Below are 18112 nucleotides of genomic sequence, written 5' to 3' on the forward strand. Positions count from 1 at the left end.
CCTAGAGCAAAATACAATAGAGTACTATTCCTTCTCAAGTACTTAAAAAAAATATATATATAAAATAAAAAAACAATCCCACACGTGAAGTGAAAGTAGAGGAGATGAGAGAGGAGGACTTTTTTGGTACTGTTACATTGAATTGAAGGCCATGGCTTTAGCAGCGTAATAGTGAGTAATCCGTAATTATTTGGAAAAGGATTATACTTAGTAGTAAGTAAGTAGGCTAGTACTACTGTTTTACATGTCCACTGAAGTGGAAACCTGTGTGCGTGTGTGTGCATGCGCACGCGCCTCAGTCTCATGTTCATGCTGTAATTTGACACCTGTAAATGATCCATCTCAGCGTCATCTCCACTTGAACCCGCCTCCTGTGTTTCTGTAGGTCATTCATGTAAAATTAATTACTATGAGAAGTTAAGTATTGCTCTATCATCCTGGTTAGTCTACAGTTGCAAACAAAAACTAAATCCTCAGAATTATTTCCTGTGGTGAACCAAGCCGTTTTGGTATCTGAATTGCAGCACCAAAATGGTTTAGGGATATAGATTTTACTCAGTGCACGAGACCCCCCCCCCCCCCCTCCCCTCAACACACACACACAGTAAACATACTTCCTGTGCCTATCTTTGCTTGGCTTTTGGTCGCTAGAATAAAGTTCAGATTGCACATAAATCATTGGAAAGTGTCAACAGTAAGATTTTGTGTGTGTGTGTGAGAGAGAGAGAGAGAGAGAGAGAGAGAGAGAGAGAGAAAGAGAGAGAGAAAGAGAGAGAGAGAGAGAGAGTAAATAAAGTTCTCTTTTTTTGCATACCAAAAAGGGAACGCAGGCAGACAGACAGTGAAACCAAAAGGTGAGGAGAAAGAACAGGGAGAGACAGACAGACTGAGACAAAACAAGACAAAATGATCATCATAGGAAACAACTTCTGCCTCCCGTCCTCCTCCACCATCCAGGAGCTGTTCTCCGTCGCCAGGGAGGGAGGCATCATCCCTGACATCTCCCTGGATGACACCCTGACCTCCTTCCTCTCCCTGGACTCCTCCTCTGCCCTGAACCACCAGTACTCCTCCCTCCAGCAGAGCCTGTCTGCCAGCCAGCTGGACACCTTCAACCAGGGCCTGACGTCTGCCTTCGGGGGCAGCACCAAGGTATCCTACGGAGGGGTGGGAGTGGTGGCTCTGGCCCTGTCGGTGCTCCTGGACGTCCTGGCCCACCGGGTCAAACACCAGGGAGGTGGAGGCAGCGCCGCAACCATCGACCACGTCCAGAGGGTCTCGGGAATCCGTAACTCCTCCAGGATCGGCTTCATCATCGGCAGCTACCTCCAGCTGGTGCCCGGCCTCGCCAACGACTCGGAGAAGATGTCGGAAGTGACAGAGCTCTACGACCAGGGGCTCAAGTACGAGCTGATTGACCACTACGAGAGGATGACCAATAAGAAGCGGATGGGCTCGGTTGCCATGACGCAGTGGCTGGCCGGGGCGGCGTTCCACCTGCACCTCAGGTTCCACCAGATCCGGTTGGGGTCGGTGCCTCGCGGCTCAGCCGAGTCGCTTCGCCTCTCCTATAGGACGGGCTTCTCTCACCTGGTTCAGGGCTACACCGCCTACCTGCGCAGGAACGCCCAGGAGATGGCCCCAAAACGAGCAGCCAGCAAAAGCACAAGTCTGACACTAGGACCCAGCGGAAACAGCGGACAGTCCGAATCCAGCGGAGCGTCGGGACCTGTACTGGAACCAAGAGGAACAATTGGACCAGCACTTGGACCCAGAGCAGAGTTGGGATCAGTCGGGTCCGGGTTGGGGCTGCTGGTGTTGGAGCCGTTTAGGAACGTGACCCATAGCGTGCGGCATCGTCCGTGCGAGTCTCCTGCCATAGCGGACGCCCTGGTCACACGCATCATGGCCGCTCAGGACCTAGAACAGATACGAGACTTTTTCAAACAGAGCGAGAAGCACTTTGACAGGCTCCTCTCACAACAGGAAGGCTTTGAGTTGAAGCAATGATTGGTGGAGAAATTATCTACTGATTTAACAAGGATAGATTTTTGACTGTGGCTACTTTTAATACAGTGGATGGTGACGAAGGTGCATTCTAGTTGTTTCACCTTACACACAACACAGAATGTGGTGATGATGTAATAAACATCAATCCATATATGAGGAAATCATTTAAAGTGTGAACGTGTATTTGTGTATCTTTGTAATTGAGTGTGCATGTGTTTGTGTGTGTGTGTGTGTGTGTGTGTGTGTGTGTGCGTGCGTGCGTGCGTGTGTGAATGGTGCAACGCTGTACTTTGTGTTCCAGCACGTCCCTCGAGGAGAGAAGGAGATGTGAGTCTGCCATCTGCTGGAGCAGCTGTGTCATGCTTTGTGTGAATGTGTCTGCGTGTGAGCGTGTATGTGTGTGTGTGTGTGTGCGTGTGTGTGTGGAAATTAGGTGAGTCAGAAAGGGGGGACAGAGTAGAGAATCCAATGATTACACATAATCAGCCATTATGTCAGACTGTCTAGACTGCTTCACAGTTTCTCACAAAACATTTCTTTCACTTCTAGATGAGAGGTGGCTAGTCCTGGCTATCAAAGACTGTCTGTCACCCAATAAAACATGTTAATACTGTAGCCGACATTAATTCTGTTTTCATATCAGATACACCACACGATTATGATAAATTGTGTTGGTGTACAAATAAGTATTTGACTCTCCCCCGAGCAGAGTTAACAAAGATTTACGACCATGTTGAATCAAAAGTGTAAATCTGACAGGCAGGCCCTAAATATTATAGATTCTGTCACGTATCCGAAGATATAATTCACTCTCATATTAGGTCTGATAGCGAATCAGTATGTCGTAACCGGTTGTTGATTTGCCATATAACATCGTGACAGTCGAATATTAAAGTTAGTGAACTTCATGGATTTATTTGACAACATAAACCATAAGCATTAGACAAATTCGATCACAATACCTCTCTCTCTTATAAAAACCTACATTTAATGCAAATACCCGCAGAATCCACGTCCATGCAATGCCAACCATAAGCCACTAGTCGTCGCTGCTCCCATGTAGGTGGCGAGTTCCCTACCAGAGGGACTGTAGGTATGGGACTGTTGCGATGGATTTGAGGTCTGCTATCTACTATTTGTGATTGGACACGAGGTGTTAAAGGGGTGTGAGAAGCGGCTTGGAGGAGGGGGGGGTGCACTGTCCTTCTCGCATCCCGTATGCTTTCTCTTCTCTTACTCCCGACATAGGCTACCTCCAGTCTCCAGCCGAAGCTTTCCATATTGCGCACAGGACGGATTGAGATGTGACTCAAAATACGCACGACTGGAATACGATTCTGAGGCAGTTGGAGGATTATAACCTCTTGGTAAATGCAAATGAAAGAGAAGCAGCAGCGCGGCTTTGCCATGCCAGCGGAATTCCTTCTGATTCTGTGCGTGCTAACCACGGTTTACGCAGTGGAAGGTAAATATTTGACTTCTTTTGATTGGGGGTGCCACTCAGCTGTGTATAACGAGTGTAGGCTTTAAAGTTAAACAATGTGCGAAGGAACACATTATGTTTTTAATTATCTAAAGCTTTTAACTGAACGTTGGAACTGTAGAACTGGGCAGTTCGCACCAGTCCTCTTGAGGGTTACGGGTGCGGCAGCGGGTGTAATACCGGGGTGACGGACCGGGCAGATGCTCTTGTCTGGTGGTGGTGACCCCTCTACACGTAGAGCTGCACGTGCCCCATATCTATGTAAAACATCTGTTTCATTACTTTTTGTTCCATTTTATAAAGGATTGGATCTGTCCAGTCCTAGATGATGAACCGTTTCACATGGCGTCTGTAGAATCGTGTTCTTAACATGCTCACCATATGTTGACATCTGACTGCATTGCTACATCGCAAATATGACGATGGAAGCTTGTAAAACCTAAACACATAGGATTCGGTAGAGGAAGGTAATACGGTATAGATTCTGATGATGTTCTGGTTCTGGGAGTAGGTCCAGGTTATATAAAGGGGGACAAAATACAATTACCATATATTCACTTTTTCTTTTTTTTAAGCCCCACCTTCCCAGTTGCCAATAACAATGTTTTTGTTTGTGTGTGTGTGTGTGTGTGTGTTTGTGAGTGTGTACGTGTGTGACTGTAACGTTGACTACAGGGATCCTTCAGATTGACCTGCCCTCCTTGCAACTGTTAACTAATTGAAAGCAGCTTCTGTTTCAGGCAGATGACTGCCTAATGAACTGGCTGATTAAGTCATTAAAGTGGCTCTTGTTTATGCCAAGCAACTTTATAGTCGTGATTAGAGCACTGTTGTTTAGATAAAGCTAGCACCTACAGGCAGGCAGCTTGCATTGTCTCAGTCACAGCTTTGCCTATCCTGTTTGAATCCCTGATTCCATTTGAGCACTAATTTACTGGATGTCTTAAAGGGTGCCTTCACATGTCGGAGGAGGACCACAAAAAAAGCAAGAGAGTCAAGTACGCTCGTCCAATCAGCCGTGTGTCTGAATTCATCTTCTCCTTGCTGTCTCTTTTTCTTTTCGCCTGTCAGCTGCTGTCCTCCCCCCCACTCCCCCCCCGACACCTTCTCTTTCACTTTCCTCTCTGTCTTTCCCCGCGATGACGAGCTGCCTGTGACCTCAAGTCTTTACTCGCCCCTGCTCTCTCTCTCTCTCTCTCTCTCTCTCTCTCTCTCTCTCTCTCTCTCTCTCTCTCTCTCTCTCTCTCTCTCTCTCTCTCTCTCTCTCTCTCTCTCTCTCTCTCTCTCTCTCTCTCCCTCCCTCTCTCTCTCTCTCTCTCTCTCTCTCTCTCTCTCTCTCTCTCTATCCCTCTCTCTCTCTCTCTCTCTCTCTCTCTCTCTCTCTTTCTCTCTCTCTCTCTCTCTCTCTCTCCCTTCCCTCTGATGAGCTCGAGGAGACAAAGCCTGCAATCATGAAAGTAGGATGATTAACAGCAGACAAGTGACCTGGTAGACAGGTAGGAAGTGGCCCGCCGGCAGGTGAGGCGCTAACGCAGCCTGGGTATGAAGGTAGGAGGGGGAGGCAGAGTTGCCGGGGATGTGGCAGAAGTAGGACTGGTGATGTAAGGGTTGGCAGGCTGTTTGCTGGACTGTATGGTCAGCTGGGCCCGCCTCACTGTTGCCTTTGGCCTTTCTGCTGGTGGACAGCACGGCTTCCTCCCTCACGCCGTTTCTATTTCGGTCTCTTCCCCAGAGGTACCCCCACACACGCATGCACGCCGTCGCATGCACACATGCACTTTCACACGCACACACTTGCAGATAGGGGCACCTTCTCCTTTTGCTTCCCACGCTAGTCCTGTTCAGCAAAGGTCAAATGTCGTCGTTAGCTGGATCCATGTGTGTTTGGTGCGTTTAGTGTGCTTGTGTGTGTGCATGTGTGTCTTCGTGTGTGTGTGTGTGTGTGTAAGGTATGGTTGAGTGGAGATTGTTCTGAACATGTCAGCATTGACAGTTAACTTGTTACTCTGGTCTGGGGAAGAATCCTATCTGTTCCTCTGGTCTGGGGAAGAATCCTATCTGTTACTCTGGTCTGGGGCAGAATGCTATCTGCTACTCTGGTCTGGGGGAGAATCCTATCTGTTACTCTGGTCCGGGGCGGGAATCCTATCTGTTCCTCTGGTCTGGGGAAGAATCCTATCTGTTACTCTGGTCTGGGGAAGAATCCTATCTGTTCCTCTGGTCTGGGGCAGAATCCTATCTGTTCCTCTGGTCTGGGGCAGAATCCTATCTGTTCCTCTGGTCTGGGGCAGAATCCTATCTGTTCCTCTGGTCTGGGGCAGAATCCTATCTGCTACTTTGGTCTGGGGGAGAATCCTATCTGTTACTCTGGTCTGGGGCAGAGCCTGCATTGTCTGTCGCGGCCCAGAAGGATAGGGCAGGGTGGGAAACGGAAGGAAGGGAAGATGTCTCTCCAGCGGAGGGAAGGGAAGTGACAAACGAGAAGGAAACAGGAAGTGAGGCGAGATGGACAGACAGGCAACCGAGGGCAGAAAGTAAGAACGACCTTGCCCCTCCCGTCCAATCAGAGCGCCTGACCTCCCGTCCAATCACAGCGCCTCAGAGTCCTAGCAGCTGAGTTTGAGGTTAGAGTGAAAACAGAGCATTTCTCAGGTAATTAAGTATTGATTCGTACAATGCAGGAATGCTAAAAAGCCCCGCCTCGCACACACACCCTTCCCCCCCCCCCACACACACAGCTCATCTCTCTTTCCCTCTCCCTATCTCTCTCTTCTTATCTCTCTCTGTGCTCCATGGCTGGGTGGAGATACATGGATAGGTGGAGACAGAGATAATGAAGATCAAACGGTTTACATCGCTGAAAAAAAAAAGAATCTGTCATTAGCAACATGACAGAACTCAAAACAGAAACACCTAAATCAAGCGCTCCTGCCGGGACGGAAAGAACAAACTCACACGTGATCCCAGACTCGCCGCTCACGTAATGGATGGGGCATCACATTGAGACAACGTGAGGATGTGACTGTCAGTGGGAGACGGTAGCTGGAGGACAGGTCGGCTGGATGCGTTTACCTTGTCATCATTGATATCTGAACGCTGGGATAATCGCCCGGCCCCTCAGGGAGAGGTGTCACAGTCACCGTGACGACAGATTGACAGATGTGGGTGTGGTGACCCCCTCGGCACAAACACACACACACACACACACACACACACACACACACACACACACACACACTGACACACTCCCACAGTATATTACAGTAAATGCATGCAAACATACATACATATGCAGTACACACACACACACACACACACACACACACACACACACACACACACACACACACACACACACACACGCTGACTGACCGTGCAGAAGAAGCTGTCAGCTCATGTATAAAACATGTTCATTATGTTCATATCATTACTCATGCACCTGACAGTTGACCCCATCAAGGACACAGCTTCCAGCCTGTAATTATATCTGACATTAAGTCAGCGAGGAGGAGGAGAGGTCAGGGCTAAGAAAAGACCTGGGTTTTAATAAGTGCTGTTGGACTCGGAACCAGGACGAATGGCAACACAGACAGACCACCTGTCTGACCCTGGATGCCCATCACAGAGATCGGAGAGCTTTAATTGTCGATGCATAATACCAAAAGTCAAACTAAAGCAAGCATTTAATTCCCCAACCTTCCTCTGCGGGTCTATCTGATAGCTTCGGTTTCCCGAGCGGAACGGTTTTGATCGGAGAACAAAAGAGAAAAAGGGTCATTTTGAAAGGATCTCTTTGTGCCTGGCTGTCGTGATCTTTCTCTCCCTTGCTCTGTTTCATTCAGTGTATTGATATGCAGGGGTGGCGCGCCCAGCCAACTGTCACCGGTCTGATTCACAGCGGGCCCTGTTGACGGCCCTTTTAGAAAAGAGTCTAAGCAGGATCATTATGGAATACTAATGTAAAACAAGACACAGTTAATGTTCATTTGAGCTGTCATGTTCTCATTGGGCTCTGCATGCTTTTAATAGCATTCCTTTTTTCTTCAGTTGGTATAGTATGCAAATGTAAGGACTGGGTTTTTTGCTAGGTCCTTCAGCAGTAGCAATCAGCCCTATTCTATTCTGGTCTATTCTTTTCTGGAGGATATGATGGGGAACAGCATTAGGTAACATAATGGGGCATTATTTGTCTGCTGTTTAAGAGCAGGCACTGTGCCAGACTACTAGGGGTCCTGCTGTAGGCATATGGCTCCTCTAAGCAGCCATGATGGATGTTCCAGGAGGGTCATCATCTTACCAGGGAGGGAGTCCGAGAGAGAGGGGGAGAGAGAAATAGAGATGGGTGAGAGACACAGGGACAGAAAGGAGAGCGAGGGCGTGAGAGAAGAGAGAGCGTTTGGGGGGGGGGGGGGGAGAAAGAGGGGAGTGAGAGAGCCAGTGAGAAAGATAGAGAGAGACAGAATGAGAGGTATAGGGAAAAATAAGCACCAAAATATCATGGAATTTCTTTTGTGAGGCGAACAGAAGTATTTTCAGACTATTACTCAGTTTTCAAAACCTCACACGACAAAGACAGGTGTGTGTGTGTGTGTGTGTGTGTGGGGGGGGGGGGGTTAGAGTGACAGTGTTGCCTCATCAACACTTATTTCCTCAAAACATGAACTTCTTTCGTGAGGGTGTCTTCCCAGCCTTTTTTGCAAACGACACATTTACATTTTGTTGGACTCTTTCAAAAAGGTTTTTGTTTTCTGTCACTCCACCTAGGAACACTGAGCGGGAGTGTGCAGTGTGAGTGCCGGTGTCGGCCTCGCCGCTAGTTAGCGGCTCTGGCTGCGATAGTCATTATGTCCGAGGTGTTGATGTCGGGCCAAAACCGTCGCTGTCCAGGTTCATTATCTTGCTCATTAGTGAACGGACCGGCGCACTGCAGAGACACGGCGCAGGAGAAACATTGGAGGGCTGATCGAAATAAAAAAATACGGGGAAATATTTGACTCCCTCTCTCTTTGTCTCTCTCTATCTTCCGCCCTCTCTTTTTCTCAACACCCAATCCTGTTTGATTGATAGGCTCCTGAAGCAGTGAATGTTCAGGCCCTCCTTCTAAAAGCTCTATAAATGCCCTCTCACTGGTTCATTGGCTCCCAACGGGGCATTTTAAGCGTCGACGACTTCTGTAAGACCGTCCGTCATTGCTGATGACGACGTGAAGGTTTCAACTGTCTTTCAATTCTTAGTGGTAGTGCGTTTGTGCGTATACGGGCGTGTATATGCGTGTGTGTGCGTTTGTGCAGGTGTAAATCAGAGGCCTGTCTCTGGCGGGAAGCCCAACCCTCCTGATCCACTCAGATGAGAGGAGATGGCCTCTTCAGCCAGCCAGACCATTCACTAGATATACAGCCTTCCCTGACATCATCACACACCAGGCAGCACCTCCTAGACACCAACATGAGCTTTCCGTTCAGCTGAGACTGTTCACACCCAGAACAGTCACATCATAGGTGAACAGGCCAGCAGGTTGACAGAGAAGCAGGCAGGCAGGCAGGCAGGCAGGCAGGCAGGCAGGCAGGCAGGCAGGCAGGCAGGCAGACAGACAGTCATATAGGAAGACAGACATGCACACCATCAGGCAGGCAGCCACACAACCCCCCCCCCCACACACACACACACACACATACATTCACCTATAGAGAATAACAGACAGATATGGAGGAACACAGTATGGAATGCTCAGTTTCTCCAGAGGATTACTGGAGATCAAGGTAATTACTTCAGAAACCAGAAAGCAATTTACTTGTCATGGCCAAAAAAATCCAGTCGTGTTGCTTCTCTACCTGGTGCCCCCCCCCCCCCCCCCCCCCGACTCTCATTAAGATACGACTGCACCGAGGGAGCTCTCCACAACGAGAGGTAATCTCTGCCACACTCTGGGCAGCGGGAGGAGTGGAGGGACAAAGTAATAGCATTTAAGAGGAGCGAGGAGAAAATGAACAGAGATTGAATTTATACCAGGAGCTATTAAAAGGAGCCTTGTGCTGGAGTCGGAGGTGGAGAAGATGGAGGCCTGCAGGGAAACCGACGGGGAGGGAAGGCGACGGACGGAGGCATGGGTGGAGCTTACGGAGGGAGATAACAGGGTCAGGGGGAATGGAAGACAGGATAGATATGTGAGGTAAACCGCAGCAAATCAGAGCTGTTCTTTTTTTTTTTTTAGGTTTAACGTGTTGGAGAGTGCCCATGCAGGCGTTTAAAACGCAGAACGGCGTGCACGTGGGAGAGTGCACGTGTGTGGAGGAAGTCTCGCTGTCTGTGGTTTGTAGATGTTTCAGATAATCAGAGTGGCGGTGGGGATGGTGCAGTGTGTAGGCCGAGGTTATTATAGAAAAAGCGTGTGTGTTTGTTTGTGCTTGTTTGTGTGTGTGTGTGTGTTTGTGCTTGTTTGTGTGTGTGTGTTTTGCTGCACTGCAGTCCTTTTTGCCCCCCCCCCCCCAGAAGCCAGTCCTCAAGAGCGAAGAACTCTCTGCGAGACAGGAAGTCAAGTGTGTGTGTTGAAGCAAAGTGACATGGGTGGCTAAAACCTGTCACCATCGCTTGACTTCCCCCAGTATTCCCAGGGAAGTGTCCTGCTCTCCTCTGCTCTCTGCTCCTTCACATTAGCCTTCTGCGCACACATGCGCGCACACGCACATCCAAACGCGCGCGCACATGAATATGGGTATGCACACGCGAACCCGCGCACACTCTTCCCGAGGTTGGGTCCTCCCAAGGGTGATACTGTCAAAATGACACTCATGAGCCTAAGTCAGCTGCCACTGTTGCCCTCACTCAACCCCTACCCACAATCCATCTGTCTCCGTGGCCTGGGCACCAGCACTGTGGCACCACGTGCAACCTATAGCTTCCCCTTAAAAAAAACGTTGATTGACTTCCTTCGTGACATCATAGGGTTTTGTTTAGGGTGCATGCACGCACACGCACACACACACACACACACACACACACACGCACACGCACATCAAGACACAGGGAGATGTGATTTGTGCACTAGCGGCTTAAAGGAACAAAATTGCTCACCAATAGGTTGTTTCACTGGCAGTGTTCTCTCAGAGCCTGGGGTATCACTACTAACAAGGAGAGACAAGATAGCAGGACCTGCAGGTAATTTAAAACACAGTCTGCAGATACTCTAGCTGTCCAGATCCAGGAACAGAAGTGCTCTGTCAGCCAATAGCTGATACCTTGGGGGAATTAATTCACGGTTGCGCAGGGTCAAGAGGGGAATGCAATGGAAGTTTCTGAGACGCATGCTAACTGTTTCTAAGTCTTACAAAACACCGTTGATTACATCTTACCTCTTCCTTCAAACCCTGGAGTGAAAAGACACCTCATAGTTGCAAAAGTGTTTTTGTTGTCACTCATATAGTGGCATAAGGCTTCTACCTCACAGTGACAGATCAGTGGAAGGCAGAATGCATTATGTGCACTTGTTCAGTATTCAACCCACACCATTCATTGTTCGGCTTGGAAACCTATTAGCCATATTTCTGTAAATACACTGTGTGTGCTCAGGCAGCTGAGATGTTAGTATCCCGGTTAGCCGTGACAGAGAAAATACTAGATATATATATAATTTTTTAAGTAGAAAAATGTTTAATCGCTTGAAGCACAAATAAGTGATTAAGAAGATTAAGCTCCAGGTACGACGTGCTGCCTGTGTTCTCCTGTGTGCCCGACCAGGCAGATGGTCCTTCTGTGCTGTGGACGTCCACCCAACCTGAGTTAGGATGGGGAAATGCTCGTGCTGCCAGTGGCTTATCTCACGTCAGCAGTACGGGCAGTCCCACGCTCAACTGTGAGCACAGATAATGGTGTTTGTGCATAGCAGATAATGAGAGGAAAGGGATACCTACCTTGTTTGTGCATGTGTGTGTGTGGAGGTGGGGGGGGGTTACTGTGTGTCTGTGTGTGTGGAGGTGGTGGGGGGGTACTGTGTGTCTGTGTGTGTGGAGGTGGGGGATGTGTGCATTCACTGTTGCCTCAGCTACATGTCTACTGCCTTTTGCCCAGTTTTCAGAACGCAAACGACATCCAATTTGAAAAACCTCGCAAAGATTTCAACCTCCCTGTTTTGACGGACATATTGTATTTCCAGACATACCCTCACACGAATAATCCTGGGAGTCAGATGGCTGAGCGGTGAGGGAGTCAGGCTAGTAATCTGAAGGTTGCCAGTTCGATTCCCAGCCGTGCCAAATGACGTTGTGTCCTTGGGCAAGGCACCCTACTTGCCTCGGGGGGAATGTCCCTGTACTTACTGTAAGTCGCTCTGGATAAGAGCGTCTGCTAAATGTAAATGTAATCTTACCGTCTTAAGTATGTATGTAGTACCGTCGAAAGCTTGTACGGTACGACGCAGTGTTGCTCTTGGAACCCTGTGATGTACTCTTGGTCTAACGGTAGGTCTGGGGAACCGCAAAATCAGGACAGTGGAAGTGGTGTAACTTTCTGTAGATGTTTCGTTCTGTGGGCAAGCAGCTAACAGATCCCTGTGGGCGTTCTCTTCTAGAGTGGTTGTGAAGTGTTTACAGAAGCAAATACACACACACACACTCACATTTCCCTGAGGGTCCTCTTTCCAACCATCTTTGCTGCCCAGAATCAAGTTTCCCCATGAGCAAGGCAAGCAGATAAAGACATATTTAACATTTAGTCATTTAGCAGACGCTCTTATCCAGAGCGACTTACAGTAAATACAGGGACATTCTCTCCGAGGCAAGTAGGGTGAAGTGCCTTGCCCAAGGACACAACGTCATTTGGCACAGCCGGGGAATTGAACTGGCAACCTTCAGATTACTAGCCCGCTTCCCTAACCGCTCAGCCACCTGACTCCCTGTATATATATATACATATATTCACTCAGAGTGATCTGTCCTTCACTGCCCCTCTACCTACTGTATCTCACCACCAGACTGTCCTCACTGCCCCTCTACCTACTGTATCTCACCACCAGACTGTCCTCGTGGCTCTTGTGGCTAGGGCTGGACTGGTGGCTAGCCCAGGCAGCCTCTCAGCTCCACTGTAAAGGTCAGAGTAGGGGCCCAGTGCTAAGTCAACGATGAGAGGCCCTGGACAGCTCTGGGAGCCAACACACATCTCTATCTATCCATCCCTCCAGCAGAAATTTGACTCTGAGCTGCCTGCAGCACCGATCGCTTCTGTGTGCCCCCCTCAACTTGCCTCCCCAGTGGGCTTGGGGCCCCTCCAATGCCCCCTGACCCTGGTCCTCTGCACCAGCTGTTCAGACTCAAGTTTCCCTGCAGGAAGCCTTATCTCAGCAGTAGTCCACACCAATCTTGGGCCCAATACGCACCTCTCATGTCTGAAATAGTTGGGGTGCACTTGATTTAGTGAGCCTTGCATGCAGGGTTCACACCATCGTCACTCTCTCCTCCACATACTCAGTGTAGGCTGTAACTCAGGGCTGATGACCTTTTTTTCCATGCTCACACATACACACACACATTCACACACTCACACACAGAAATGAGTTAACAAGCGTTCCCCTCCACACCAGTGTGACAGCTAGCCCTCAGGCTGTGTAGAATTACCGCCCATTGTCATAACTCTGACACACAGAGTTAGCCAGCTAGCGTATGTCAGACTGCCGCCTCATACAGAGTTAGCCAGGTAGCATATGTTTGACTGCCAACTCATACAGAGTTAGCCAGCTAGCGCATGTCAGACTGCCGCCTCATACAGAGTTAGCCAGGTAGCATACGTCTGACTGCCGCCTCATACAGAGTTAGCCAGCTAGCGTATGTCAGACTGCCGCCTCATACAGAGTTAGCCAGGTAGCATACGTCTGACTGCCGCCTCATACAGAGTTAGCCAGCTAGCGTATGTCAGACTGCCGCCTCCTACAGAGTCTGCGTGTGTCTGACAGCCTTGTTGTTCCAAACACAGCTGGCAGGGGGCTGCTGGGACAGGGACAGTGGCAGGTGGTCAGCAGTTCACAGGCCGGGGTGCAGGAATGTCAACAGCACACGACTCAAACAGGCAGGAACAGTCGTTTCCCTTCAGTGTGGAAACTGAGCGTGGAAGAGGAACCACTCTCGCCTGGTACTGTGAATGGTAGATGCTAGATACTGTTGATTAGTGATTAATCACATGGTAACAGTGGGTTGGGGGGGATTGTTAAACGAAGAGGGGGTTCTCCTTTTTATGTAACCCCCCCCCCCCCATCTCACTATAGCTGCTAGGGGACTGGTGTTTGAGTGCGTGTGTGTGTGTGTTTGTGTGCGTGTGTTTGTGTGCGTGTGTTTGTGTGTGTGTGTTTGTGTGTGTGCAGGGGTCTGCGTGTGAACCCATACTCTATCCTGCCTGTCAACACTCCTCTTCAGTGTAGTCATCACTCAGGGTCGGAGACACACTCGCACACGAGCGCAGAAAATGTGTTCAGTCAGCAGACACAGATATGGACAGGGTGATGGGCCTCTGTGTTATTTTCAGACAACACGATTGATCAGGAAGAGACCAACCATACGGTTGGTCTCTTTTTTTCACCTTCTGCTTCGTCACTCTCCAATCTCCAGACATCAAATTGTTCTCCAGGAAATCGAATATGGATTTATTTTATATGATTGTCAAACATCTATCTATCTATCTATCTATCTATCTATCTATCTATCTATATATCTATGTATCTATCTATCTATATATCTATGTATGTATCTTTATGTCTGTCTGTCCTATCTATCTATATACCTTTCTACGTATTTGCCTTACGGAGCACAGCTGCCATCATCCAGCCTTAACAGTAAATACTGTATACCACGAAACAGAAGACATCGGTAATTAATTAATACCTGGAGAGGCACTCATTAATTGCGTTGAATTATCCCTTCAGGCCCACTCCCCTGCAGAGCATGGGACACTCTTCCAGCTGTGTGTGTGTGTGTGTGTTCGTGTGTGTGTGTGTGTGTGTGTGTGCGAAGCTTGCATTGGAAGTTGTCATCAAGGACAAAGTCTAACGAAGGATGTGTAGAACAGAATGTTTATTATGATTTGTTTACAAAGTCCATTGTCACGTGTCATGTGGTAGCCCATGCACACCCCCCCCCCCCCCCCCCCACACACACACATTACTAACCATAGTCACATGACCAGAATTGAAGAAAAGTGTTCTGAGGCAAGGACATGTGACATAGAGAGCTAGAGAGTGTATCTGGGATTCAGATCGGCAGCATTAGTCCGAGTTCTATAACTCAGGATGGCCTTTTGAGAGAATATGGATTATTATCTTGTTGTTCAACAACATGGCTATTGATCCGGCCCCTACTCCATTATTTATTTTCTCGATATAGAAACACACTCCTACCCTTGTTGATTGCATTCCCATGTCCTCGTTTCCATCTCTATATCCCTCTCTCTTTCTTTCACTCTCTCCTTCATAGTCTCTCCCCTCTCTCTCTCTCTGTCCTTTTTTAACTCTCGCTTTCGCTCCATCCCTCTGTCTCTTCGTACCTCTCCCTCTTCCTCTCTCTCCCTTTCTAACTTCAACTCCCCCCCCTCTTTCTCTCTCTTTTTCTCTCTGTGACCTTTCAACACGGTTGTTGTGAAGACCGTGTGGATTGCCATTTGTCTGTCTATTGACACCTTCTAATCTGCTTTCACAGCAGTCTGAACCGAGACACAAAATGGACCCTGAAGGCAATTTTTTGAACCATTTTTTACAAAACAATCGGCCTGATTTTGAGATTCCAGTTTCGTGGCATTCGCTGTCTTTTGGGACTGACGGCAGCGTGATGATGAGTACAGAGCGGCAAAGCAGATGTGCGAGGGATGGTGATCCTGTCATTGTGCAAGATGGAAACTTCTGAGGGTTCCGTTGTGACAGGGTCTCGGTTCTATAAATAAGAGAGCCAACTGATGAACTGGGTCACGAATGTGCTTCTATAAATAGAGTTCGTTGTTCTGTAACGTCTTGACACGAAAACATCTTGCCTGAACAACCCATCCTACATAGTAGTGAATTATTGTGTTAGTTAAGCAGAGAAGATAATCTGTTAGTCTCCTAACGTCCCAGTTAGGAAACACGTACAGTACTGTGAAAAGCAGGATTCACATCCTGAAGGGGAGATGAGGCGCTTGCTTAAGACCATCGGTTTAACCACGCACATATCTATCGGGTTCGTGCAGGTCGGATCTTGACTTGACTTCAGTTTCAGAGCTCACAGCAATCCTGATCGAGTCAACACAAGCGTCCCAGAACTGTTCATCCCTCTGCTTGTGTGTGGACCGGGAGCCAGGGAGATCAGAGCGGATCTGATGCCGTCTGAATTTAGACCTTCTCCCATTCTTTCCTCCTCCCCTCTTCTCTACTGCCCCCCTTTCCACCTCTACCCCCCCCACCCCCCCTCTCTGCCAGGTGTTAGGGTAGCCGAGCCGCAGGGGTGTGTGTGTGTGTGTGTGTGTACCAGGCTGTTGGCGCTCTCTCACCTACACACACGTCCTGATCAATACTCCCAGGGCCATCTATATTTAACACACTGCTCGGCTAAACTCACCCACCATCACCCTATTGATCACTGTGCTGATAGACTGTTGCTGGGCAAACACAAACACACACACACACATCGTAGGCACGTGCGCACAAACACACACGAACATGCTCACACGCACATACACACATGCAAACAGAGGAAGGTAAACAAGTGGATGACATTTGAAGGTGTTCATTAACTTTTTACTTCCTCCAGTTCTCACTATCTATCCGCTGGAGACTTTACACCCCAAATGTTGCCATAAATGTGTTGTTGGCCCAATGCCACATGATTGGTGGGATGGAAAAGAGGGCGTATACCAGTACAGTATCTCAAACAAAAGTGTCAAATTCACAGACAAGCGTTGCTTTGTTATTTCTACCCTGTTGGGGTGCGTTTGAACTGTCAAGGGGGGGCTGCCAGCCTGAAGCAGCCTAATAGCTATATTGAAAGTAGCATCTCTCATAGTGATTTATCAAGCACGTCATCACCTAAAGGTAGCAGTTGGCGGTGTGTCAGCGTGCTTTGTTCTGTATAAACCACGTCTATGTTTACCTCGCCTGTCTGCTCCACTGGTTCTCAAAGGAAAGTTTGGGGGAATATGGCAGGGAAGCTCGTAGCACAATCTAGAAAGAGAGACAGTGAAGGTAAGGTAATGGGGTTTGCGTTCAAGGTAATTGTTAGTTGACAGTTTTGTCAGCAAACGCGTCGTCGAGGCATGCTCTGGGCTCGACGGGGACGAGCAGCGTGTCATCAACACTGTATCACACCTCTGATGTGGAGATCCTCTTTCAGGAATGTGATAACAGCTTTTTTCGGCGAGAAGAAAATGTCCAGTAGATACTGTGTTGTTTGACCACCCTCTCCCTCTCCCCTCCTCCTCCCTCTCCCCCCTCTCTCTCTCTCTCTCTCTCTCTCTCTCTCTCTCTCTCTCTCTCTCTCTCTCATCTCTCTCTCTCTCTCTCTCTCTCTCTCTCTCTCTCTCTCTCCTCCCTACAGAGACGGTGATGGACACCCGCACAGCCACCGCTGAGCTGGGATGGATAGCCTATCCTGCCTCAGGGGTGAGCCCTCTTTTCCTCCGAGTCTCTAACCCTCTCCCTCCTCCTCACAGCCCTGCAGTGCACCGCACACTCAGCCCGAGGCTCAGACACGTGACTCTGCATGACGTGTTAAAAGTACCGACGCAATGAATCTCAACATGAAAGTTGCCCAGAAGACAAGCACAGAACTGCTACTGAAGTAGTTTGTTAACAGTTTCTCCTGTTTGCGTGTGGTAGTGTGTTGGTGTGTGTGTGTGTGTGTGTGTGTGTGTGTGGGTGTAAGAGTGTGTGTGTGTTTGTGTGTGTGTGTGATCACCCCCAGGGGGGGCTGTGATACACTCATACTTCCATTGGCAAGCTTAATTACAACACTCAGGCCCGTTCTGAGCAATTAAGTTCTACTTATGATGGAGTCGCAGTTAGAAAACCATTAAACACTAGAATTGGTCAAATCCTGACAGCCTGGAGAAAAGAGTAGGATGCCATATAATAGCACAGCACACTGGAGAACAGAAAAGGGCAGAGCACATATGCCCTCCACCAGCTACATGCATGTGTCCTCTATATTGTCTGTGTGTGTTAGAGTTTGTGTGTGTGATGGTGGGTGTGTGTAGATGATATTGTAGTTTCATGTGTCTATTTATTTAGAGACATAAATACAAAAGGTGTACCAGGAAAGTGCATTACCACCAAAGTGCTACAGGAGACCGTCTCACTTCCTGCATGGGAGACAGCCAATGAGCTGCTAGCTTATGAACAAGCTCTCTAGTGCTTGTGGGAGCGGTGAGGTGATCTGCTGTTCTCAAGCTAGGCTATGGAGCACTAGAGCCATGAAGCTGCTTGAATACATCACACGTTGGTGAGTGTGTGTGCAAGTGTTGCGGTCGGGAACTATGTGTGTATGCGTTGTGTGTGTGAGTGTAGGGGGAAGGGGTTGTGTGTGTCTATGTGTCTGTGTACTTTGTTCTTCGGGTTCCTTGTGTGTGGCTGTGCTTTTTTTTGTTTTAGAGAGTGTGATTGTGTGTGTGTGTGTGTAT

The 18112-nt window shown here is 48.6% G+C and overlaps 1 protein-coding gene across 1 annotated transcript in view; it reads left to right on the plus strand.

Annotated features, from left to right (window-relative positions):
• The first annotated feature begins 3098 nt into the window (after nucleotides 1-3098).
• The window catches only part of LOC134010824 (ephrin type-B receptor 1-like), a 39280-nt gene continuing 24266 nt past the window's right edge, over nucleotides 3099-18112 (plus strand). Inside the window, exons 1-2 of the mRNA XM_062450107.1 lie at nucleotides 3099-3475; nucleotides 17032-17176. Of these exons, the coding sequence (XP_062306091.1) occupies nucleotides 3382-3475; nucleotides 17032-17176 (239 nt within the window). The 5' untranslated portion in view covers nucleotides 3099-3381. The remainder of the gene's footprint in view (nucleotides 3476-17031; nucleotides 17177-18112) is intronic.

Source organism: Osmerus eperlanus, chromosome 24 (assembly GCF_963692335.1).
Source record: "Osmerus eperlanus chromosome 24, fOsmEpe2.1, whole genome shotgun sequence".
NCBI lineage: Eukaryota > Metazoa > Chordata > Actinopteri > Osmeriformes > Osmeridae > Osmerus > Osmerus eperlanus.